Source organism: Anoplopoma fimbria, chromosome 24 (assembly GCF_027596085.1).
Source record: "Anoplopoma fimbria isolate UVic2021 breed Golden Eagle Sablefish chromosome 24, Afim_UVic_2022, whole genome shotgun sequence".
In the NCBI taxonomy this organism is placed as follows: Eukaryota; Metazoa; Chordata; class Actinopteri; order Perciformes; family Anoplopomatidae; genus Anoplopoma; species Anoplopoma fimbria.
In genome coordinates this window covers 15,077,839-15,103,783 of record NC_072472.1, presented here as the reverse complement: position 1 = coordinate 15,103,783, position 25,945 = coordinate 15,077,839, and the positions used below count along the sequence as shown (strand labels likewise).

General features: G+C 39.0%; 2 protein-coding genes across 3 annotated transcripts; one reads left to right on the top strand and one right to left on the bottom strand.

The window, feature by feature from the left end:
• Positions 1 to 8,873: 8,873 nt before the first annotated feature.
• htatsf1 (HIV-1 Tat specific factor 1) lies at positions 8,874 to 13,677 on the bottom strand. Of its 2 annotated transcripts, none has more exons than XM_054625587.1 (10): positions 13,474 to 13,677; positions 12,446 to 12,610; positions 11,817 to 12,045; positions 11,531 to 11,578; positions 11,256 to 11,410; positions 10,969 to 11,132; positions 10,728 to 10,824; positions 10,541 to 10,630; positions 10,295 to 10,432; positions 8,874 to 10,022 (listed from the first exon to the last, which is right to left on the bottom strand). In XM_054625587.1, the coding sequence occupies exons 1-10, from the start codon at positions 13,675 to 13,677 to the stop codon at positions 9,774 to 9,776; spliced, it is 1,539 nt and encodes a 512-aa protein (XP_054481562.1). In that variant the 3' UTR covers positions 8,874 to 9,773. The 2 variants fall into 2 exon arrangements, with proteins under 2 accessions (XP_054481562.1, XP_054481563.1); XM_054625588.1 differs by having other exon boundaries at positions 13,331 to 13,531.
• Positions 13,678 to 13,724: 47 nt separating this feature from the next.
• Positions 13,725 to 25,607, top strand: LOC129113910 (uncharacterized). The gene is made up of 7 exons (XM_054626393.1): positions 13,725 to 13,874; positions 14,155 to 14,279; positions 15,064 to 15,274; positions 19,082 to 19,160; positions 20,507 to 20,649; positions 22,977 to 23,188; positions 25,271 to 25,607. The coding sequence occupies exons 1-7, from the start codon at positions 13,725 to 13,727 to the stop codon at positions 25,605 to 25,607; spliced, it is 1,257 nt and encodes a 418-aa protein (XP_054482368.1).
• The last annotated feature ends 338 nt before the right edge of the window (positions 25,608 to 25,945 follow it).

The following is a 25,945-nucleotide window of genomic DNA, read 5'->3' as shown; positions in this document are numbered from 1 at the left end:
CCTCCACCTTTCTCTCTCTCTAATGCTAATCTGTTCCCTGTTGGACCAGTATGCAGATGAGACGCAAATACTGTGGAGCCTGATGAATAGTGATGAGGCTACAACACACACACACACACACACACACACACACACACACACACACACACACACACACACACACACACACACACACACACATATACACACATACACCTTAGCAGCCTTGGAATGCCCTGTGGTTTACCTGTCTGTCTGTCAATCAAAGCAGTGACCGAGTGAAAGAGGGTTTGTGTGTCTGTGTGTGTGTTCATCCCTAAAATCACTCCTCAAACCATGAAATTGGAGATAATCCAAAAAGATCCAAAAAGTCTGTACATTTTTTAGATATAATTTTACTAGAACAAGCAATGAGCTTTTGTCTAGTAGTGTGTTTCATTTACAGATGTCTATAACAGTGTCTGTGACCAACAAATGTAAGTGTGAATATTTAAATTTTCCTTTAAAAGACAGTTCACATTTTTTTTTTTTTTTTATACAGTTGACAGTTCAGACAGCCAAACAAGTAAAAATATGACTTGAGTGTTGATTGGCGCACAACCATACAAGCTAGATGATAACATTTGCTTATTAGCCAGTTTATATGAAGATATATCAACTATGAACACCACTGATTTGTCTGATTATGTCCTCAGCATGGAGGGGATGGGGTATCTTAAGATGTAGGAAGATAAGTAAAATATTTCTGCAGTAAATTACATCTATTTACATTTGGTGTGCTCATTGTTGTGCATGGGTGCCCATAGATAAATTGTGATTTCAGCAGCAATAAAATAATCTTGCAAATACATTTAGTTAATTAATTTTTATTTTGATGCTTGCTCTTTGTTTAGTTCACCCAGTACTGACCTGTGAAAGTGGTAGGTTCCCGTTAAGTGAGGCTGAGAATATAAAGTGCCATTCACTGGAGAAGATGGAAGGGTGGAGGTGCAGCTTGCTGTGAGGCTGCAGCTTTCATTAGATTTGTGTTCTTTTTACTTAAGATTATTTCAATTTTGTACATTTCCTGGGTTCCATTTTTGCCTTTGTTTCATTAAAATTTTTGTTACTAAATGCAACATTTTATGCATTTGTTACTGCTTATTAACCCGTTTTTTTCAGCATTCCTTTTTAAGTTTTCCAGTGCCAAACGACACAATCTGCCCTTTATATTGAAAGGCAATCTACAAAGAGAATGAAAGAGACATGCCTTACATTTTCAGTTGTAGTGGTGTAGCATGACACCGTCAGTTCTGTTGACTATTACTGCATTCATCTATTGCCTCTTTTGAGTATATAACATATAATAGCAAACTGCTGCTGCACACATATAAATACACACACACACACACACACACACACACACACACACACACACACACACACACACACACACACACACACACACACACACACACACACACACACACACACACACACACACAGCTGCAGAGTAGGCTGTTTCCTGTATACTGTTCTCAGTGTCCACCATCTGCATAGGCATTTCCTGTCCGACCTTGAAATCAGGCCCTAAGACACGACCACCATCACTTCACACACATTCAGTCTTCCCCCATTTCCCCACATATTCTGTGCTTTTTGAAAACACGACATCTTTTTTTTTTGAATAACATCCACATTCACAGACTCACCGTCCAAACACACAACACCCTCATATGTTTACATAAGCACTGACAAGTGTCCAAATTAAAGAGTGACTTGGCAAAAACAATCACCAGTGGAATATAAATACATAAGTGCCTCAAACAAACCTGTAATTATCTGTTATGAAAAAGTAAACTCCTATAGGGAAAACACTTGGCATTGTTATTATGACTGGAAGCTAAAATACAGCACAAACTTGAACTTTATGAGCATCCAGAGTAACTCTTATCTGCCACTTTCACACCGGGGAGCCATGATGTCATCAATCAGTAACCCAGCACTCGAGCAGCGGCCAGCCTTCCCCAAATCAGCCACATGTGTTTTTATTCAGCAGGAAAGTTATAGCAGAAAAGGTTAGGTCACAGATAGTTTACAATAATATTATTCATGAAAAGGAAAGTGGAAACGATCCCTGCATGTGACTTCACTCTATTTACACAAGCATGCCCTGAATACATTGATATCGCCAGACAGTAAAACACACCATGCACACACCATGCACACACACACACACACACACACACACACACACACACACACACACACACACACACACACACACACACACACACACACACACACACACACACACACACACACACACACACAGAGGACACGTAACACATTAATTCCATGAACTGGATTTCATAAGGTGAAGGAAAGGAACCAAGCCAAATTCTGACAATTAGCAAAGATTTAAAATAACAACTGAGGGCCTGAGGCGTAGTGTTAAAGCAGAGGAGACATAATGAGAGTCAGAGTTATGATTCCAACTCACAGGAGAAACAGAGACACTTTTGTGGTGTTCAAATGTCTGACGCCAGGTTTTTACAGCTCTTGGATTGGTTCTCTGGTTGTTTTTAATACTGACTTGATGAGAAAATATTGATTAAAATTAACACATTTCAATTTGTGGAATAGGAATTTTGTAACTGTGTGCTGTTGGCTATGTTGTTAAGACCAATGGATGGATGAAAACTATACATTTTTGCTATTTTGCTTTTCAAGTGAACGTGCAGATGTGTCCAGATTATGTGTGTCTTACTTGTATATCTGGCATAGTAAGAACATAGTGTCTACACACAGTCACATTATGGGGACTCACCTCCCATTTGGGGGCTGGTCCCAACAAGTTAGTGTAAAACATTAAACTTTAGGGTAAAGACCTGTTTTTTTGCTTGAGGTTGGGGGACCTCTCCAGGGGATTCATATATAATATCCTCCTAAGTGACAAAAACAAGTCTCTCTGTGTGTTACAGTCATAGTTTCCCTGTGAAAAGAGGACACATCAACAGAAACACAGGATACCGCACCATACATCCCGTGGGAGAAAGCAGAATATAGAAAAAGGAGAGAGAGAGATGTGGTCAAGACTCTGAACTTTCACACGGCTGCTGTCGTGCTTAAATAAATGGAGACCATCCGCTTAAGATTTAGCTTTCTTTTTGTTTGATTTTCTGACTTCTTAGTTACTTGAGATGGTTTTTATTTATATGAAAAATATATAAACGCTTGTCTAACAAACCAACGCTAACTTGTCAAGTGTCGTGTTTTCAGCTTGTTTCTGCGGTGGCCAAAACATAATTCATTGCAAGTTTAGAGGTTCAGTCGCGGCTTGACGTTCATGATAAACTTTGTTTAATGTGCTGCTGCTGTCTTGGCCAGGACACATTTTTAATCTCAATGAGGCTTTTCCTAGTTAAATACATTTTAAATAATAAAAAGAAAAATGTATGTGGTACCGGGATGTATGCATTTTTTTGCATTCAAAATAAAACGATCCAGTATTGCATTCAACAAGAACACAAGATGGAGGATGAAGACGCTACCCTGCCTGTCTCAATGATTTCTTGGTAAACAATTGTTAATAAAGGTAATGAAGTTTACCTTCATCTGTTCTCCCATGTATATCCATTTCCCCTGTTCAAGTTTCAAACCACCATGGGATGGCAAACTCAATGCTGTTACCATTAAGATACTGCTGGCCCCTTTAGCTGGTAAAATTTTGTTTTATAAATGCAAGACACTGTCTTTTTCACTAACCCACACACCAATAAAAACACGCCCATTTCCATAAAGAATCAACCTTATGTCATTTTCCAGTAGACTGGAGCATCTGCAGCAAATCAACCTCACTTTTCCTCCTTCTTTTCTCTCTCGGTCTCCCACTCGCTTGCTTCCTCTATTTATTTATTTATGTTTCAGTTATTAAAAGTGTTAAGTGTTACTGGCCAAATATATCCTTCCTCTACTGTATCTCTGAACTTAACACACTGTCGTGCACAGGTGCTTGTCTTCATCCTGTCTCAGCAGTAAAAAATGTGCCCCAAGACTCCAAATAGAAAGGAAAATGGAATAATTATTCACTAGATACCTTTCCCATACCTTTTTAAGAGCTCAACTATTCAATTGCAGCATACGGTGGAATCATTGTGATCCATTTCACCTACTGTTTATGTTTATATGGTTGTATGTTTTCTTGACAGACACAAGTATTATTGTCCTGTTCATGATACGTCTTTGTCCTTGTTAATTCCAACCACACAGGTGTTGAGTTTTTTCTCTGTTCTATTAAATAGTTAATTGAATTAACCTATTAAAAAACAGCTGCTTTTGGGTTGGTTACAGAGGATCAGTAAAAGTCTTGTTTGTTTCTCTGTGTATGTGTGTGTGTGTGTGTGTGTGTGTGGGGGGGGGGGGGAAGAGAAAGAGAGACAGAGAGAGAGAGAGAGAGATACAGAAAAATTATTTCATTGGTCATCAGTAAAATTGGCTTGTGATCAATCAGTATCAGAACAACCATTTGTACTCAGTACAAGGCTTTGTGGTCACCCAACTGCTCAAGTTCCTAGTTCACACACTGAACCACCCCCACTCCATGCACGCTGTTAATGGAGCAGGACCTGTTGTCCATGCAGCGCAATGGACACATCTACAGGCTGGAATTTCCCATGGCTGATCGTCATCTTTGGTCACGGGCGCCTTCAACCCCGGCAACCTCCATCCACTCTCCAACGAAACAAAGAGGGAAAACAAATCAAACAATTCAAAGTTTCCCATTTTTCTCTCTGTCTGTCAGCATATGGTTCCAATCAGCAGTGTGTGTGTGTGTGTGTGTGTGTGTGTGTGTGTGTGTGTGTGTGTGTGCGTGCGTGCGTGCGTGCGTGCGTGCGTGCGTGCGTGTGTGTGTGTGTGTGACACCATGTGAATGTTTTTATTTTCCATACATTTTCTCCACAGATACAAAGCTCTTTGTCCACACTCTTTCTCCATCTCTTGGCTCCTCCTTCCTCTCGCGCCCTCTCCATCTTCCATCTTCCCCTCTTTCTCTCTCTCTCTCTCTCTCTCTTTCTCTTCTCTCTATCTCTCTTTCTCTCTCTCTCTCTCTCTCACTATTTTAGTCTTGCTTTTCTTGGCTGCATGTCAGACCTCAGGCAGACCTAGAGGTCTTTTTCCCAAGCGATCTCCAGGGTGGACTCCAGGGAACAGAAAATACACACATACACACACACACACACACACACACACACACACACACACACACACACACACACACACACACACACACACACACACACACACAGACACACACACACACACAGACCCTGCTTTCACATGCTCTGTCCATTTCCTCCTCCGTCTCTGCTCCTGCCCCATATCTTTCTCTGTCTGCATCTTCTTGTTGACTCATATAATATTGTTGCATTACTGTTAAACTGTGTTGCAGTCATAGTTTATTGGAAAAGAGAGAACACAGTACAAAATCAAGTATTGTGTTCTCGGCCTGCTAGAACTCTCTGAACCACGTACACTCATTTGTAAATGAAATGCTTTTTGGGTGTTTTAAGGCTTTATTTATCCAGGTTAGCCCAACTGGACTTAGGGTCTCATTTACAATGGAGACCTGGTTGAGACTATAGCAGCACATTTAACTAGACAGAACATCACAAGTACCAATGCACCTACAGGGTTAATGGATCGCTGTAGCTTCTTAGTAGATTTATTATTGAAAAACACTGAAGGATATTATTTGATTATGACCAGATCTGTGCTGTTTCCTTTACTCCCCCCCTGCAAAAATAGGTATTTACAAAGAAACTATATGAATTGCTGTATAATATCTTTGCATTAAAATTGGCTCTCATACGTTTTTTTATGGCAATAATCTGCAAAAAATGGTAGACGAAAAACTCATATCTTTCGATTCAAAACCAAAACTGAAGTAAAGTACATTTCCAACTGATGTTCTCCTTGAAGGTACTCAATCTACTTTGGCTAAAGCTGATCTCCTTCCCCTCTGGTCAAGAGTCTATTGAAACACAGATCAACATGTTACCTGTTGATGTTACTCGGCCTGCATACTTTCATCTCTGAAATAGGAATCGTCTTCGCCCGTTGCTCACACAGAACAGCACCATCACTCTCAATCACACCCTGGTTACATACGTTATTTACTCTTGCAATTATATCCTCTCTGGTTTTCCTCTCAATTACATAACCACACTACCATATTTCATGTTATGACTTATGCAGTGAAACAATACCAAAATGTTTTATGCGGTAAGACTATTCAACAGAGAACCACTTGATCAACATGATAAAAGCATTGATAATGTAGGAAACATTTCATATGCTTTTGCATGAATGTATATGTAAAAGCATATGACATTTGTTCAAATTAATGAATAATTGCTTTAATAAATGAGCACAAGTGACTAGATGATTGGAGGTTAAACAAACATTAAATTTAAATATTGATAAAAGCACCAAAGCGACTGAATAACTATATTACCTCCAAGTTATACTTTAGCACATTAAATGTACATAGTTACTTTCCACTGCTTTCATCAAGCAATATTTACTTTGAAACTGTGAAAACAGTCCTGTTGCTGGTGCTAATGTGACATAACTATGATATCTTATTTATATTAAAGCAAAGTTCACCACCTATTAGAGGCAACAGCAGGATCACAGTGCTCTCTAGTGGTGAGGCAGGGTGGAATGTAAATGCTCCAAAGTTTCAGAATCATTAGAAGGGATTTACTAAATTATAAAATGTTTTAATAAGAAAATGTGAGTATACTACTGCCACTTCTACTAATGTGAATATATGTTCTGTGAGGTTAAAGTTGAACTTTAATGGACCCTTTTCTCTATTCATGTTGATTCTGTGAGTCAATGTTCAATGAAAACAAGAAGGAAATCAAAGCAAGAACTTTTTATAGGCACTGAAAAATAACATTTAACTACAGACTAAGCCCACTGGCGGTTGGTAGGAGGGGATAAAATTGACAAGGGGATGTGAAGGGTTAGAAAAGGAAAAAGGATTTTACTCCTCTCTTCTCCGTCTCCGTCTTCTCTCTCTCCTTCCTCTCCTTTTTCTCCTTTTCCTCATTTCCTTTCTTCTCTTTCTTCAGTTTCTTTGTCTCCTTCCTCTCATTTTCTTCTCTTTCTTTCTTCTCTGTCTCCTCCTTCTCTTTTATCTCCTTCCTCAAGCTTTTTTCTGTTTCCTCCTTTGCCTTCCTATCCTCCTTTTTTATCTTTGCCTTCTCTTTGTCAGTTTTTAAAGCGAGTTCCTGAAATGACAGAGACAGAATATAATTTAGTATTATTCTCTTTTAAAGGTTCAATTTAATTAGAATGATCAGATAGTGTACCTGAAGTTCTACATTTTGCAGGACCAGGAGCTGCATCTCTTCCTCCATCTTGCTCGTCGTGTTGAGCCACTCCTTCTCGTTGTTGAGCCACTTTTCCTCCACCTCTCTTATAAGTTTCTGCAGCTCCTGTGTTTTCTTAAAGCTCTCCTCTTTTGTCACTGTGTCAATCTCGCGGACCTCTGTCTCTATTGCTCTCACCTTGGCCAAGCTTTCCAGATTTCCCTCTACCAGTGCCATCATTTCCTTTCTGATACTTGTGATGGAAGCATCCTTTTCCTGGATGACCTGGCTCAACTTCTTCCCACAGTCCTGCTGCAGAGTTTCTAGCTCAGCAGCTATCTCCTTAATAATCCACCGGTTTTCCGACTCTTCATTTACCTGCATCACAGTTTTGTCAAAGGGAAGTTTAATCACCTTGAGCTGGTCGCGCTCTGCCTTCCAGAATTTTTCGAACTTCTCAGCCTTCATCATGTGGTGGTGCAGAGTTTTCTTCAAGAAGCGTACTTCCGTCTCCTTTCCTTTCATTTTTCCTTCAATCTCCCGGCGTTGAGTGTTAAATTGTTTTTGACTGGCTTTTGCAGACTCCAAAGCCTTAACCATGTCATTTCTGACCATCAACTGAGTTTCCAATAAAGAGGCCTTTTCACCCATCAGCTTATTCTTTTCTTGCTCCCAGTTGAGCTCTTTGTTGGCTGTCTGCTCCCTCAGAGCAGCATTATCTGAAGCCAGCTCCTTGCTTTGTGCTTTGTAGTCCATAAGGACTTGCCGCAGGCTGTGAAGGATTGTGATGAGATCACAATCGGAGGACTGAAAGTTACAAATAAACATGCAAGTGACAAGTAAATTAAGTGTTACCGTCTGCATTTGTTGTAAAAGAGCCCTACATCCCCACCAGCAAAAAATAATTTCCTTCATGCATTGCTTAAGTTAAAAGTAAAAAAATTCTCAAATTCTCAATTAAGTATTGAGTAATGATGGTCTGATAAACTCTAGAAAAACTGTGGTCATAAAAGATAAAGCATTAACTCATTCATCCTACTGACCACATCTCCTTAAAAAAAAAATAGCCTATAAATACTATGGGGAAAAGAAGTCGCCAGTCCATCTTAATATTGGCTAACCTCTTTCAAAAACTATTCAAAATAATTATATTTGTTGAAGCTCAAGACAAAAGATGAAGAAAAAGAAGAAAAACTAATCTGTCCTAAATAAATGAAGCATTAAAAAAATATGTCTGCATGTGTCTCCTGCTTAGAAAATCTTACCTTGTCTTCTGGGTTGCTGCCTTTCTCCATGTCTATTGAACATAGATACTGTAGCGGTATTGGAGTTGTAGTATTTACTTGTACTTCTGATGTACTTTCCATTATTGTAGTTTTACACAGAGATGTTTCTCTGTTGGAGGTCAAGTTGTAGTTAACTCACTGGAAATGTGACACAAGGTTTAAATCAAACACAATCTGTATGTCGTCATAGCAACTGCATCTTGTGTGATTACAGTTTTCAGAATGAGATGATGTCATGAGACTTCAAAAAGTTACAAATCCAAACAACTTTATTAAACACATAAATGCTCATATCTACAAGACAGCATCCAAAGGGAGTGTGTGTTTGTAATAATAAGTCTGTCTTATAATATAAGACCCTGGTTCCACCTCAGAGATCCAGAACTGGACACTAAGAGGGAAAAGTGCAATTATCTATTTGCACTAAGATGATGCACTATCTATCTAGTGTACATTTAAGTATATTGGTTATTGTTTTGAAGTCCCTTTTGCATGAAAATCTTTATGGCTGTTCACTTTGGAACTGAAGTAGTCAGCACGCTGTCTATATGAAAACCACAGAAAAGGTTTCTGATCTGCACACATGCAACTATTTTGGAAACGAAAAAAAGGATTCCGTTAAATGTGTGCCGTGTTAAAACTTAAACTTATCTTTAGTTTGAAGTTATGATATTCAGACTTTTTACTGCCAAACATATATTTTCTACAAGGTTTGGGGAAAATGACGATCTTTACCATGTAACAATATACATTTGTGTACTTAATGATTCAAACCAAGGTAAGTTTCCCTTTGATATCTGTTGGCAGTTAAGGGCAAAATCCCAAAACAAATCCATCACAGTTTCAGTCAATGTTGTCTTTCATAATTGATCAATATTTCAGGGTTATCAGCACAAAACTGCAAACAAACTTTTACACTGAAATTCAGTGAAAGTCAGTGCAGGTTTGATTGCGGTGTAAACCAAAATAGTGAAAATATGGTAGACAAAATCATAATTTTATTTTTCTACATTACAAAACAGCTCAAACTGTCCAAATACCAGCTCGTACTCCTCACCTGTTCAAAACAGGTGTTTACCACAGTTCACAATCTAGCAGGACTGTCCTTATTGGTTGCCATGGGGACCAAAGATGTGCATAGAAAAATCTATGCTTTCTCATCATCACTTCCTTCCAGGCTGCTATCTGTAGAGTTTGCTTCCTCTTCCTGTTGCTGTGGTTCTTTTTTGGGAGGCTGTTCAGGCTCTGTGGTGCTGGAGGGTTCTGTGGGTTCTGTTTTGGTGGTGCTGCTCTCTGCTGGCTTGGCAGTGTCGTTCTGCGGGCCTTTATCTCCTCCCTCCAGGAAAGTAGACCAACCCTTCAGACGCTCCTCCCGCTCACGCGTTGTCTCTTCAACCTGCACAAACAGTATCCGCATTGAGTCCGCAAATTCTTTCCAGATGCAGAGTTTAAGTTAAATCGAGGATATCACCATAACTCAAGTATCACATGACTTGTTGGTAAGAATGATGACTAGCAGGCTCTGATTTGTTATCCTGCGTTATTCACTTGTACGGGTGAAGCTTCAAAAATGCTGCATCCGTACATTTACATAATGATATACAATGGCGTATTTTCATCATCCTTCCTGCTTGCCTAATTCCCATTTGTCTGTTGCATTTGGTTTACCTGATAGTCTGTCGTTCCATCCCAAAGCAGAGCAGTCAGCTGCCTTCCTCCAAACCAGCGACCATTGAACGACTCTATACATGCATCGGCTTGTTCGGGCTCCTTAAATGCGACTGATGCCACGCCGTCCGGGTGTCTCTACAGCACAAACACAACCACATACCAGTTACTTATTGATGCCGCTAACATACATATTTAAACCATTCTACTATGACTATGAAAGAACATAAATGACATTCAGCTCACATCAAAGAGGATGACCTTCTTGACCTCCCCAAACTTCTCACACTCTGTCCGCAGATCGTCACGATACTCATTCAACTCCAGTGGGTCCTCCTACGAAGGCCAACACAGAGGCCACATAGATTAGTACCAGCCATGGACAGTGTTTGTGTGTTTGAGTATGTATGTGCATGTGTTTGTCTCTCCGCACCTCAAAGTCACTGGGGTGGAACATGTTCCTAATGATGACAACTTTCTCGTGCCTCTTCCTCAATTCTCCTTGCTTCTCTGGCCTCCAGTCCAACTGTCTGCATGGACAAAGACACAGACAAGAAAATACTCAATTAATTGTGTTCTCTTAATCCTATTGAACATTTATGGTTGTTGATCCCTACATGCAAAGTGGGACTTGTGGGAGTTTAACTAAAAAGGAACAAGGAAGTAGAATTTACTTCTGTTGCTGCTGCATTCTTTTCCTATAGTCTTTGTTCTTCTTCTTCTTCTTGCTGGCGTCGTACTGGCCCTTCAGCTCAAACCGTGCTGCTTCCACATGGAGTCTGTAACCTCGGACCTCTGACTCGTCAATCAGACGCAGAGCCAATTCCACTGACTCCTTCTGCAGAGAATAACAAACACACACTGTCACTTCACTGTAGTGCAATGCAATATTACTGTAACTACTACTTCTTCTCTATACTGTGTCATTCAAGCCAAAACCCATGTTTAGGCACAGACAGACCTTGAGGTAGCAGCACAGACCATCTCCCTTCAGATTTCCCTCTTTATCCTTGTAGAGTTTGACCTTGTACTCTTCAGTAATGGGGTCCCGCATCACAATGCCGCACTTGGACATCAACTCAGCAAACTCATCACTGCTGATGTCAGGAGGCAGGCCTAAGGAGGAAGGAGACCACGATAAAACAAATAAATAAGACAGAGAGCGTGAGATAGGATGAACAGTCACTGGTCAGCTGTCTCCTTGACAATGAAAAAAGAAATGTTAGCAATACCAACCTGATACGTAGACATTCGTGTTTTTATTCTCTTCTATATCAAACCATCCTAAAAGCAAGAAAAAGGGGAAAAAAAGGTTTTATCAAAAGATACGTTTGTACAAACTTAAACTCAGAAATTGTACATTTATATGTATACTGGTAATAATCACTATGCAGAGAGGGCTACATGTGGAAATATACATCAATGACTGTAGTACTTTATAACACAATTACTATTTACCATTTGTGTGTTAGTAAATTCACTGTTTTTTCTCTCTTCTCTATGGTTGTGGATGTCATTTTACCTGGCTCTGGTTTTCTCTTCTCCCCTTTCTGTTTGGCATCTTTAGCTGAGGTCTCATGCTGGTCAGGGTCCTCGTTCTTGACGGAATCTCCTGGTTTATCCTTTTCCGAGGGCTTGCTTTCTGGGGCTGCTGGGTTGGAGCTGCTCACTGCAGCACTGTTGGCGTCTGGATCTCCATCCTTAGTGAAGCCATAGTTGGCCTGGTAGGCAGCAATGAAGTCCTCTGTTATCTAGAGAAACAAAGCAAAACCTACTTGAAATAAACACTGAAACTGTTACAACTACTTATACTAAAGAGGTCTGCGATCCAATTTGGGGTGCATTGACATCTGTAGTTTGTGCTTCCTCTTGTGTGTGGTTCACCAATAATGCATTTTATTGCCAGGTTTGGCCAGGGGCCAATATAAGGTGGTATGATGGAGACCTTGAACTTTTTTGTAACATAATTGGCGCTATTGTTTTCCAACTAAACTTGCAAACAGAGGGACTAAAGAGAGGATACAATCCACAATATATAAATATGCCAAAGATTGCTGTGCAAACAGCAACAAAAATAGGATAGATCTGAAACTCAGAGACTGAGAGCCTTCAAAGAACAAATATATGAAGTAGGAAAACAAAAGTTCATACTTTAGGGAACCAGGCCTTCTTTTCCGCGTCCCAGTCATACACGGTCCCGTCTTCTGGGTCAGTGTAGGTGTTGGCGTCAGAGCCATCCTCGTGTTTACGCCCATAGAGCTCCTGCAGCCGCAGCTGCTCCATAAACTCTTGGTTGGCATTTGCTTGACCACTCATCTGCAACAAGAACGTGTAAGGATCCAGGTCAACAAGCATTCCATTTCAACATGCATAAAAGCAGCTGCATTATATACCCCAATGTATACCCCAATATTATGCTTTTTCCCTCTCCTATTTCTAATTTCAGAAGATGTTGCAAAGGGAAGGATCATTCGGTTACTAACCAGCAAAAGTCAGAAAAGAAAGTAAAGAAGATCAACGTGTATATGTTCTCTGCGCTCATAGATTAAGTGAGCATCTGACAAAGTATGTGTGGTTGAACAATAGTATCAAAGAAGGACAGTAAACTCATATGCCAGTCCTGTAAAAAACAAACAATAAACGACTCTGCTTATAAAGCCTATTTGACTTCCCATCTGCTTGCTCTTGACCGGTCCTGACAGACGACAGACCATAACAGAGTACATTCACAGCCCCAGGCAAAGGACCAACCAATCAAATGTTGCTACTGGCACTGTCACCGCCCCGTAAGTCATGAAAAAGATGGCAGTCAGTCGTTTTAATTCATCGCACCATGGTGTGTTTGATGAACTGGCAGCATGAATCTGTGTCAGCAATATGCTGCAAGTGTTTAAGCGGCGGTCAATGTTCAGTTTACATTAAGATAATTCACTGATGAACATCTGGTAACATCTAAAGGTCTGTGCTTGTGAGTATTAAGAAAGTAAGGCAATGCATTATGTGAAGCTAGCATTGGTTAACGCTAGCCATCATTACCTTTAACGACAATAACGTGAGTCCAGTCTAAAATATGGTCGGTGCAAAGGTGAACGACACAGATCCGCTTCGTCTACAGAGCCAACCACGGGACGGATTGGCTTCTGTGTTTTGAGGATTCAGCCAGTGTAAATGAATATTACCTTTAGATAAACGCGCAAACGTCTACCCTTACCCCCGACGTGAACTGAAGCACTTCCGGTGTCATGTTTCGAACACGCATGCGCGTCGACTGGGGAAGGAGCGCTCGATCTGTCGTCCAGCGTCTCCCTCGGTCGCACCGCCCGCAGTCTGCTGAGGACCGCACGAATGGTCCTCCCACGTCTTGAAAGGAAACAAGCGCCCATGCGGCTAGCTTAGCGGCTGAGCTAACAAACCTGTACTCCGGTTTGTCATGGCGGAAGGTAGCGGCAGCGTTAACGTCAGTCCGGGAGACCTTCCCCCGGGAGACCCGCAGCTCATCGGTATGATTGTGGAGCATCTGAAGAACCGGGGCCTCTTTGACGAGTTCCGTCGCGACTGTCTGGCCGACGTGGATACAAAGGTAAACTAAGCAAGTCGGCTAACGACAGCTCCACCTTGGCTATACGTGTATATGAGATAAGTTACATCTATTTGTTTCACTTCAGCAAACCAGACTGTAAGCTCAGCTAGTCGCTTCTTATAATTGGTAACTATATCTTGCAAATGTTAGTTATTAAGTCGTTGCTAATTTAAATAGAAATCATTTAGCAGTGTGTTGTTCTCATTTGTGTCACAGTGCACTATACTGCATCACTGTATAATGCCTGGGTTTACATGGCTGTCACTGTTATTGCCTGCAGCCTGCCTATCAGAACCTGCGACAGAAAGTCGACAACTACGTCACGTCGCACCTGAGCACACAGGACTGGAACCCGTCCATCAACAAGAACCAGATGAGGAACGGGCTGAGACAAAGTGTTGTTCAGTGAGTGCTACTGTCAGCTGTCTCTGCTTTATTACTCGTCATCTGTGCAATTCAAAGGATTAACCATGTAAAATGAGCAGCTGCTTTATGAGTTTAGAACATTTTTTGGTTGAAGAATTGTCATTTTTATTGTAATCTATAGAGAAGTTTGCAGCTAATGATTTTGTGACAGTTCAATCCAGTCATCTATACCAGTGGTTCTCAAATGGGGGTACGTGAAGGCACTCCAGGGGGTACTTGAGATTTTTAAAGAATATATTTAAAATTAGCATCCATTCAAAAATCCTTTCAAAATAGTTATTTGATAAATATTCAATAAAATATAAGTGTAAGTTCATGAACTGAATTCAATGCCACAATGCAATCTTCAGTGTTGACAGTTTAATAAATCAGACACTGATGGCAGAGCGCTGTGTATTCCATCTTTTTTTCAACCAAAAATTCTTTGCGCTGGTTAGGGGGTACTTGGCTGAAAAAATATTTCACAGGGGGTACATCACTGAAAAAAGGTTGAGAACCACTGATCTATACTGTACGTAAGGTCACCGTGCAATTGTTTTCACGGGATATGTAGTGCATTCCAGGAAGATTGAACTCATCTTCCTGTGTAGAGTCAGCAGACTTTAATGGTGATAATACCAAACTGTTGTTTAGACTTGAACAAGGCTTCATTACTTTTTTTTTTCATGAGCCGTTTGAAATTAATAATTACAACAATATTGCTTTAGTAAGTCAAATAACAGTACTTCTCTAATGCTTATTTATGTGTGTTTTTTTTTTCTAGATCGGGTATGCTGGAGTCCGGTGTGGACAGGATCATCACTCAGGTCGTCGACCCCAAGATGAACCACACTTTCCGGCCGCACATAGAAACTGCTATCCATGATTTCTTGTCGGGGGAGAGGAGGGAGGAGAACGCTTCGAGTTGTAACTCTGCACCTTCTGAGCAGACAGAAATACAGGAGGCCCCATCTGCCTCTGGCCCCAAAACCCCTTGAGGTCTGTTTACAAAACTCAAGTACAGTGTAAGGTCGAGAATGATTTAGAGATAAAGTTAAGAAATCTATATTTTCCCTCCTGCTGCAGGTACACATGTTGGTCTACATATGATGTGGTACGGCTGTGTTAGCCACTTGAAAGGTGCAGCATCAGACAAGAAGAAGGAGGAGGAGGTTGTTTTCCTGCTACACCTGTTTGAAAGACTAGAGTGAGGAGTCTGGAGTGTATCTGCATTCAAAGTTACCAGCATGAGATGTTGTTTCATGGCTCGTCTGTGCTGCTCTTGGCTGCTGCTGGAGAAGTTTGACAATGTGGAGCGGCTCACTTTTGCTGCGTAGCTCTGCCTATAAAAAATGTGAGATATCGGACTTATATTGAAGTTGTATATTATGTAATGCAGATTTCTCAATCAGGCTGTTGTATTGACATTTTCCACAATTAACATGTTTAAATAACAATATGTTAAACTTGTAAACTGCACTGATTCATCATGATGGGTGAAGTCATTGGGCTCATTTCATTTCAGTTTTGTATAACAGGTTTAATCTTTGAAAGACATTTATGTAAATATATTTTGTTCAGGTGTCTCAATTTTTTATAACTGTGTCAGATTTCCTTGTGTTGCATGTATTTAGTATGTGGCATTAATTATGTATCCTATGTGCTTTACTAAACACGGTTGACATCATGTCCCTCTATTTTTCTTTTTGTACCAATATGTAGTACCTGTGCCTTTTTTTTTTTTTTTTTTTTTTTTATAAATTAAAGATACCCTGCTGATGCAAAGCTATTGGTTTAGTTCTTGAAGCTACTCAGTCAATTCTTCCCTCTGAATGATGGGAATAGCTTTGTTTCCTGCATAATCATAAAACCAAACCACTAGGTGGGGTAGTTTTTCTCAGTTTTGCATTTCAAAGCCAAAATCCACCCAAAAGTATCAGAGGCTTACATTTTCAAGGCAAACCCTGAGATTCCACCACATGAAACATATATCTACCATCTGCATGTTTGAGATGGGACATTAACTATGACTATATGAGGTGTACAACTTTGAGGCATTAAGGTACATTAAGCGATGCATGAGCCTGTCATGTGGGTCAGGAAGGTGGATATACATTCCAGCTACTTGTGTTCATTTGCTTCTGTAAAATGTACAACAAACCCTGCAGTCGCTCATAATGGTGGAAGAAAAAACGTTTTTATGTAATATGTATCTAAAAAGAAATCGACGAAAGCCACGATAGCATCCCTGTCTGTTTTTTTTTTTTTTTTTTTTTTATTTGCTCAGAGGATAAAATGTACTACTCAGCAGTTTCACTCTCTAAACCTTCACAAATCCAGTGTTAAACCTCAGTTAATCAGTTTTGAGTATTTGTGTGTGTGTCATCGCAACTTGCGTAACTTTATTGATTTAACTACTTGTTTTTGGCAGTGGTCCACAAATTAACACAAATGTGTTTCAGAGAGTGCGTCCAAAAATCCGTGTGTGTCCTATGTGTGTTGTGTAAAGTCAATTACTCTTTTATGTATGACACTGAACAAATTTAATTTATGGATAATATTGGTAAATTATTTGAATTATCCTTATTGCCCATTTAAACATCAATTATTAAAATGCCCAATAGTTTATTTTTTTTAATGTTTTTGCTCGGTGGAAAAACTTAATCATTGTATTAATCACTTTTTAACCACTTCACTTATTAATCATTTTAGTTACACTCATGGTCCTCCATATCAGTTCAGCTAAATAACAAAATCCTATTTTTTTTATTTAACCCCTAGCTTTGCTCAAAGCATCAAACGTGTGTTTTATAAACAAAAACTCAATAACAGAATGTTTACTTACATGTAAAACCAGAAAAAAAGCAATATTGTTCTTGAAGTGGGTTCAATCATGCACTAAAGACATTAGGGCAAAGCTAGCAACTGATCTGAGTTCATAAACCCCAACATTATGGTAATGCTCCCTCCTGAGCTCAGTAATCATAAAGCAGATACTGAATGAATGTGATTTAAACTGTCTGCATGCAGAAACACGTTATTCACAACATGGTCATGTGAGAGTCCGAGCAGAAGGGGCTCCTGCATGTGTGCTGTTTGCACAGTGGTGTCTATATGTATTAGTGTAGAATTTTGTGTGTGTGTGTGTTCGTTCAGTGTCGGGGTGAAGGGTCATTGCATGGGTGGTCATCAAGGGTTGAGTGAGGGAAGTTGTTTTGAAGCAGGATGAGACAGAACGTGCTGAAAAGGTCAAGGAAAAAAATACTCTTAACGCACGTCCGAACATTAGCCCCCCTAAAGAGTATGTCTTCCCCAACTGGGCCCCTGCATGGACACACACATAAATACACCCTGTTTCTGTACCTTGACCTCCCACTACACACACACACACACACACACACACACACACACACACACACACACACACACACACACACACACACACACACACACACACACACACACACACACACACACATACACTTGTTCTAAACCGTCTTCACTGAAGGCCTTTTGGGTGGAGGGTGGATAAACCTGAGAAGTCATAGTAGCAAGAATTGAGAGGGTTGTTTTTTTTATTCGCTTGGGGATGCCGATGCCGTGTTGTCACATGACTGTGGCCTCCCTCTTTGTTGATGTCAAGGGGTCAGAGTTCATGGCTGTTAAGAGACAAAACACGGCCACAACAACTGGGCTCCAATAATGGAGCGTATCAAAGCATAACTCACCTTGGACTTGCGAACAAAAGCATGTTACTCTTTGATGTAACTGCTATAGCTTACAAATTGTCTGAAACAACCAACAGTTATTGTAACAAAATAGAGCCTCATTACCAATCTGAGAGTACAAAGTAGTCAGTTGTTTCCTATCCCCTGTAGTTTTAAAGAGTTAGTTAAAAAAAAAATATCACTTACCTCTAGTGGTATACATGATTATACATGGTTTAGTTGTATCTGCTATGGTTTTGAGAAATCTGTCTCTGAGATTTCTGCCTACAGCCCAGTTGGTGTTCCCGCCGTGAAAGAGGACTCTGACTGAAAGCCTGCTTATTTAAATTATTTGAGTGTGTGGATGTTTTTTTATATATGATTTGACCCCAGCACAATGGAGGATGTCCACACAATAAGTTACAGGTATGTACATTTGATCACAGACATTTCAACCAGACCTTTTTCAAGTCAAGTTTAATTAAAAGTGTCAGACACAACCTTCTTAAACACAAACACCGCCTTGGGGTGTCCCTGTAACAAACATGAATAATTTCCCTCTAGGAAGCACCAACATAAGATAGAATATACAAAAGCACCCTCTAGGATGTCTTAGCAGTGGAGAAACAAGATGCAGTGCACCAATGGGTGCCCTTAAATGAAGGAAAACGTGATGCTGTGCCATATAGGGATGCCTTGCATGCAACAAAATAATAATAAATAGGAAACGAAATCAGCCCAATCGAGTTTATTCAAACACAGCTACATAGGCTACATTCTGCTCCTGTCGGTACTCTTTTTCTCTCATCAATGATAAACTTTTGCCTCCATTGTAGTGTGTTCACGGGGCTGCGCTGTGATTGGTGGAGATATAATGTGAACGCGCAGTGCTCATGTGGCTTTATATATTTCAGCCTCCATGCCGGGGGAATACATTTTAGCGGAAACTCCACTGCAAGGCTGCACCCGTGCTGCTCCAACCTATAAAACCAACAGATTATACAACAACAATTCTCAAATACAAAGCTTTGGCCAGTCTAAAGCATGCCAGCGAACATGTCCGCTGTGTTCTTTCTGCTCCTGGCCTGTCAACAGGTGCTGACCATGGATCTGCATGATGTCCATGAGAAATACGTGAGCCAAGTCAAAAAACGCCTGACTCTGCAGAGCACAGGTGAGTTCTAACAGCAGGTGTACAGCCGCCTTAACTGTCTACACTGCATGTCTACACTGCATGTGCTACACTTTAGTCACACTGCATCCAGATATAAACAAGGTTTATTCAAACTATTGAGTCTCTAGAAAAAAAAGATTAGTCATAGGCTGTCTAATTGTTTGAAATTAAGTGCAAGGTTACCAAGAGCAATCTCTGCAGGAAAACCATTCATGAATGAAAGCGCCTGTAGACACTGAACATGTTGGGAGGCTTGGTTAAGTGTTTGAATATGCGCTTTTTTGTAATTCATCAAATTGAGTTGTTTTTGGACCTGCATTATGTATTGGAAGTTATGTTACTTTGCTAAGAAAACATTCAGTATTTGTGGCTTAATTTCTGTTCAAATATAGCACTGATACAACTGGGCAAGGTGTATGTGTGGTCTGTCTGCGGTATTGTAAAATGCTCCCACTTAATGCCACTGTTCAATAGCCTTGATGACACAAATCAACAACAAAGACAAAAAAAAAGTATTGATATGTATTAACAGTTAATCACTACTGTAACCATAACCAGTGGACCGCTCCAGCCATAATCCCACTAGTCGGGCAGCAGAGCCTCACTTTCAGTCCTCCTGCTCTGCTGGTGGCTGTAACTCAATGCGCAGCTCCGGCGGCTCGATTCCTGTCAAAGCACATTCCCTCCGTCCCACCAGGGCGGTGCATGACAGCGCCTCCGGCCTGCTTATCAACAGCAGCAATAACTAGTAAAGACCTAAATCAGCAAGCACAACATAATAATCCTATGTTGTTCGGTAAAGGTTAACGTGGAGCTAACTAAGTAATCCTCCCCCCAAAAAAATGTTTTGTCTCCTCTGCAAAGGAAAACAAAAACTCTTCTCTAAGCAAACATGTTTGTTTAGAATTGACTTTTTAAACGACAGGAAAGTAGTTCCTTTACTGCTTTCTTCCATTAAGCAAAATGTACATTTCAAACACTGTCTCCTCTGGTTTATGTTGGCATCCTATCCTGCTGTCCACTACAGAGCAGCTTGTGTTAAAGGACATCTTAACTGCCCTGAATCTTAAAACAAACTATACAAGAACCTTGAACTCACAACAGCCTAAAATAACATGACAAGGCAATTGACTTTTCTTTCTGTAAAACCAATGCTGTCCAATGTCTGGACATGACCAGATGTTCCCAAGGTCATCCTAATGTGTGATATCATAGTATTTATAATGCTTATATTGTCCTCTCTAATCACAAAACAGCACAATAGCACATATTATTTGAGAGACTCACTTGCTTCTGTATCACTGAAGGGATGTTAAGTCTGATCTGTGTTTTTCTGTCTCTCCCAGCGGAGATTCAGAGTTGCCTGGTGAGTTCAGGGGATGTCGGCTGTGGGACGTTTCAATGTTTCAACAACAACTCCTGTGAAATCCAAGGGCTGCACCACATCTGTCTCACTTTGCTGAACAACGCTGGGCGCTATGACTCACAGGTGGGCTGCAGCAAAACATTGCAAAATAAAACATTTTTTGACGAGAGCAGCAAATTTGGTACGTGTATAGTTTTATACATTTACAAGAGATCTGGATATTGTGCCATAGCAGATTAGTATTCTGATGTGGCAGCCATCTGTTACTGGCAAAGAGCAGTTTGGTCAACCCCAAGCAGCTGTTCAGTTCCTGAAATATTTAATGTTTTATTACAATGTAAGGCAAAAAATAATTGAACTGCAGCCTATATCTTAAGAGAGGTGGTTGTAACACAACACCCAAAGCAGAGGCCAGACGAGATACATCATCCCTCCAACGTGTTCTGGGTCGACCCCAGGTCCTCTTACCAGTTGGAGGAGCCCGGAAAACCTCTAAAGAGAGGCGTCTCGGAGATATCCTGATCTAGGAGATATCCCCTTCCAACTTGAAGGAGCAGCGGCTTTACTCCGAGCTCCCTTCAGATGTCTGAGCTTCTCACCCTACCTCAAAGCTCAGCCGACCTACGAAGGAAGCTCATTTTGGTCGCTTGTATCCGCCTTCTCATTCTTTTGGTCATTACCAAATGCTCATGACCATAGGTGAGGGTCAGAACGTAGATGGACTGGTGAATTGAGAGATTTGCCTTTTTTAGCCTCATATACTATGACTTTTGTTTTAAAGAAATACTATACTTTTTTTCTTTTAATTTTTTAGCAAACTTAAGCTAGTCTTGTCTGTCATTGTTATGGAATACTATGAAATTCTCATGACATACTATACTATAATTGTCTTATGGCATATTTTACCATGACATTTTGATGGCTGACTATACTATGACATTTTCATGAAATACTTTACTAGGACTTATTTTTTAAGCATACTATATTACAACTTTTTAATGACATTTTATGGTACACTATTCAATGACATATTTATACCATACTATATGATGACACCTTTATACTATGCTATACTGTGACTTTTTATTACATACTATTACTTTTTTTGGCTAATTTTTCATGGCATACTACTTTGATTTGTTATGGTATGGTCGATTGCTTTTTGACATTATTATGGCATATATAGTACTTTAGAATGAATGTTTTCAACGGCATACTATCCTATGAGTTTTTAACTCCATACATAACATAACGTGTTTAATAACTTTTATTTGGCGTTTCATTCTACGAGTTTTATGGCAATCAATACTATGACTTCAATGACAAACTCTATTATGACTATGACTTTTTTAATCAATACCCTATGATATTTTTTATGCTGTTTTATACAATGACTTTACTGTGACATCGTATAATTTGACTTATCATGGCATACCATACAATGACCTTTTTTTATTTTTGAATTCTCATGGAATATTATACTTTGACCTTTTATATGCCGTTTCATACTATGACTTTTATGGCAATCTATAGTATGACTTTTATGTCATACTATGCGATAACTTTTTAATTCTATGGCATACTACACTAAATAGTTTTTGGCTTAATATGCTCTGACCTTTTTTATAAACATTTTATGGCCTTTTATACTATTATTAATATAAAATATGCTTTAATTTGACTGACTTTTTATGGCATACAATACAATACAATTACTTTATTTTTATTTTATTCTTTTGGCATATTATACTATAACTTTAAATGATGATATACTTTCTGACAATATTATCACCATAGTATAGTATGTTGAAAATAGTCATTATAAAGTGATAGTATAGTATGTCCAAAAAAGTCCTAAAGAAGTCATAGTACATACGTCGAAAAAAGTCATAGTATAGCCCTTCGTAAAAAGTCATGTTGTAGTATGTCGTAAAATGTAATGAAAAAAGTCATAGTATTGTAAGTCGAAAAAGTCATGAAAAGGTGATAGTATAGCATGTCGTAAAAAGTCATAATAAAGTCATAGTATAGTATGTCGAAAGAGTCATAAAAAAAGGTATAAACTATGGCTATGGTGTCTTAATGTAGGAAAATATTGCCCTTGCCTACAACTATCTTCTGGTAAGTGGACACTGATAACGATTTTGACTCTGTAAAATGATACATATATGACCTCTTTTTCACAACACATACATGGTCACTTTTCTATTTAGTTTCGTTCACCTATGCCTGCTTAATGTTACACTGTTTCTTTAATGACTTAAGATAATGACCACACACAAGCATGTCAGATTGTGGTGAATCCAATGAGAATAAATAAAGGAAGCAGGGGAGATGGCACACATATTTGACATTGTGAGCTGCAGTACATGCAGCTTTGCTGACCAAGTCATTAGAAATGAAACTGATTCCCCCTGTTGCTCTCCTCCTCCTCCTCCTCCTCCTCCCAGGGAAAGTCATTTGTGAAGGAAGCCTTGCGGTGCATGGCGCTGGGACTGCGGCAGCGCTTCAGCTGTGTGAGCCGCCGGTGCTCAGCAGTAAAAGAGATGGTGTTCTCCCTACAGAGAGAGTGTTACTCCAAACACCAGCTCTGCCTCGCGCCACGAGACCACATGGATACCATGGGCAACCTGGTCCAGTTCCATCTAATGTTTCCCCCCGGGTAAGAAGCAAAGACTCACAAATAATCAGTAAACTTTTATCACCAAACACCCTCTGTGAAATAATGCTGCATTGATCTGTAGTTTAAAATTAATATATATTGTCTAACAACACTTTAAAGTAAGAGAATGTCACTTTTGAAAAAAGAAATACCCAATCCTCTTCTCAGAAATGAGTAAGTTGAAAATAGTCATAGTATAGTATGTGTCAAAAAAATCATTAAAATCATCAAAGAACAGTAATTCAAAAAAGTCGAATAAGGTCATAGTATAGTATGTCGAAAAAAATCATAGCATAGTATGTTGAAAAAAGTCATGGTATAGTATGTCCAAAACAGTCCTTAAAATGTCCTAGTATAGTATGTCGATAAAAAGTAAAAAAAAGAATTGTACCGTTTGTCGAAAAAAGTCATATTATAGTATGTTGAAAAAAGTCATATTATAGTATGTTGAAAAAAAAATTATGAAAAAAGTTATAGTATAGTAGGTCGAAAAAAATAATGATATAGTACGTCAAAAAAGTAATAGAATAGTGTCTTGAAAAAAGTCATAGTAGAGTATATCAGAAAAGTCGTAGTATAGTATGTCGAAATGAGTCATAAAAAAGTAATAGTATAGTATGCTGAAATTGTTTTATAAAAAGTCAAAGTATAGTATGTCGAAAAAAGTCATAATAAAGTCATAGCATAGTATGTCGAAAAAAGTCATTAATAAAGTCATAGTATAGTATGTCAAAAAAATTCAAACAGTCATAGGAGGGTATGCTGAAATTGTTTTATAAAAAGTCATAGTATAGTAGTTCGAAAAAAGTCATAATAAAGTCATAGTATTGCATGTCGAAAAAACTCATAGTATGTCGAAAGTCTTAGAAAAGTATGTAAATAAAAAGTCTTAAAAAGTCATGAAAAACTCATAGTACAGTACGTCGTAAAAAGTCATTGTATGTCAAAAAAAGTCATAGTATTGTGTTTTGAAAAAAGTCATGTTGTAGTATGTCGTAAAAAGTAATAAAAATAATAATAAAAACAATAAAATAATATAGTGTCATAAAAAAAATATTTTAATCATAATAAAGTATTTCATCAAAATATGTTTTTAAACATAATAGTATAGGCGTGAAAAATGTAATAGAAAGTCATCTTATGGTAAGTCATGAAATCACAATAGTCAAATTTGCTTGTTGCCCTTCTGCTTGCTACCTGCTTGCCTGTCACCTGCCTGATTGTTACTCGCTGCCTGTCTGTCTGCCGTACCGACTGCTTTATTTAGTTTCTGTAAGCATATCTGTACAATAAATCACTGAATTCATCCTGCTGCCTCCTCTACTGTCTGCTTTTGTATCAGTCTGCATTTCAGTAATTTTTCCAGTATTCACTGCACCATGAAAGTCACAAATAAATAGTATGTTATAAAACATGAGTCTTAAAAAATATTATATAATAGCATGACAAAATAATTCATAAAAAGGAATAATATAGTAAAAAAAAGTAATTGTATAGCATATCAAAAAAACATAAAAAGTAATAGTATAGTAATAGTATTCAATCCTCCAAAAACTTCATAGTGTAGTATGTAACCATGAAGCCACAGTAAAGTATGTAAAAATAAAGTCTTATACAAAGCCAAAACAAATTCAGCACTATAAAAAAAAAACAAAAAAACGTATAAAAGTCATGGTATACTTTGTTGAGAACGTCATAGTAGATTATGTCAAAAATCTGTCACAGTACAGTTTGTCAAAAAAAGTAATTCAGCACCATGTCAAAAAAATATAATAAAAAGTCAAAGAACAGTATGTCGCAAAAAGTCTTGGTATAGTTTGTCAAAAAAAAAGTCATAGTATTATATCTCGTAAAAAAGTCATGGAAAAAAACCCGTCATAGAATGACATTGTTCAGTATGTCAAAAATATATAGTATAGTATGTCATAGTATAGCATATCGTTAAAACATCATAAAAGGTCACAGTATTATATAGGCCATATCATACAATAAGTCAAAAATATCTGCTGTGAAAAAGTAAGAGAGTTTTACTTTAAGATACCATAAGTCTGTGTTAAAAGGTGTGTGTGCTTCTCCCATCAGACCTTACGTGGAGCTGATGAACTTCCTGTTGAAGTGTGGAGACAAGGTCGGGTTGTGGGTCGGCCAGCGGCTGCGCAGGCAGTGCGAGCAACACTGGGGGTCACTGTGCAGCAGCTTTGGCAGCACCTGCTCTCACAGCCAATCAGACACGCTGCAGCACACCACCGCTCCACCACCCACAGTGTCCACTCTATCCTGGCCTATCACCAATCAAGGACCCCTGCAGCAGCCAATCAAAATGGACGAACCAGAGGACAGGAACGGGCTGAGTCAGATCAACAACGCCACCGAATTTGGTCTCCCCATGTCTGAGAAATTCAATATTACTGCTTTATAAACAGACAGGCAAGTTAGGTGCAGACAGGGTACACAAAGCTCATGCACTTATTACTATTATATTAGTAGTAGTGGTAGTATTTTAGTGTCTTATTGCTGGTGAAAGCAATGAAACATAACTTATTAAATCCGTTGGGCATCTGTGCTATATTAATATTTTTTACATTTTACTTTGTACAAGGGTGAAAACCATTTATCTACCTCACTTCAACATCACAGTAAACCACAGTGGCTACATCCTTCAGCAAAGGGCAGTTAGAAAACACAAGTAAACACATCAGGGAATCACTCAAGTGAAGATGATGGGTAAAAGTCAGTATTCTACTTGTTTAAATCTGT

Bases quoted from the DNA above. Each gene is read 5' to 3' on its own strand.
- LOC129113910 (XM_054626393.1), top strand. From the start codon at position 13,725: ATGGCGGAAGGTAGCGGCAGCGTTAACGTCAGTCCGGGAGACCTTCCC. The intron at 19,161-20,506 runs GTGAGTTCTAAC...TGTCTCTCCCAG, and splicing joins CCTGACTCTGCAGAGCACAG to CGGAGATTCAGAGTTGCCTG. The intron at 23,189-25,270 runs GTAAGAAGCAAA...TTCTCCCATCAG, and splicing joins CATCTAATGTTTCCCCCCGG to ACCTTACGTGGAGCTGATGA.
- htatsf1 (XM_054625587.1), bottom strand. From the start codon at position 13,677: ATGGGCGCTTGTTTCCTTTCAAGACGTGGGAGGACCATTCGTGCGGTC. The intron at 12,046-12,445 runs GTATGAACTTTT...TTGTTTCTCTAG, and splicing joins AGAAGGCCTGGTTCCCTAAA to ATAACAGAGGACTTCATTGC. The intron at 10,433-10,540 runs GTGAGCTGAATG...TTTGTGCTGTAG, and splicing joins AGAAGGTCATCCTCTTTGAT to AGACACCCGGACGGCGTGGC.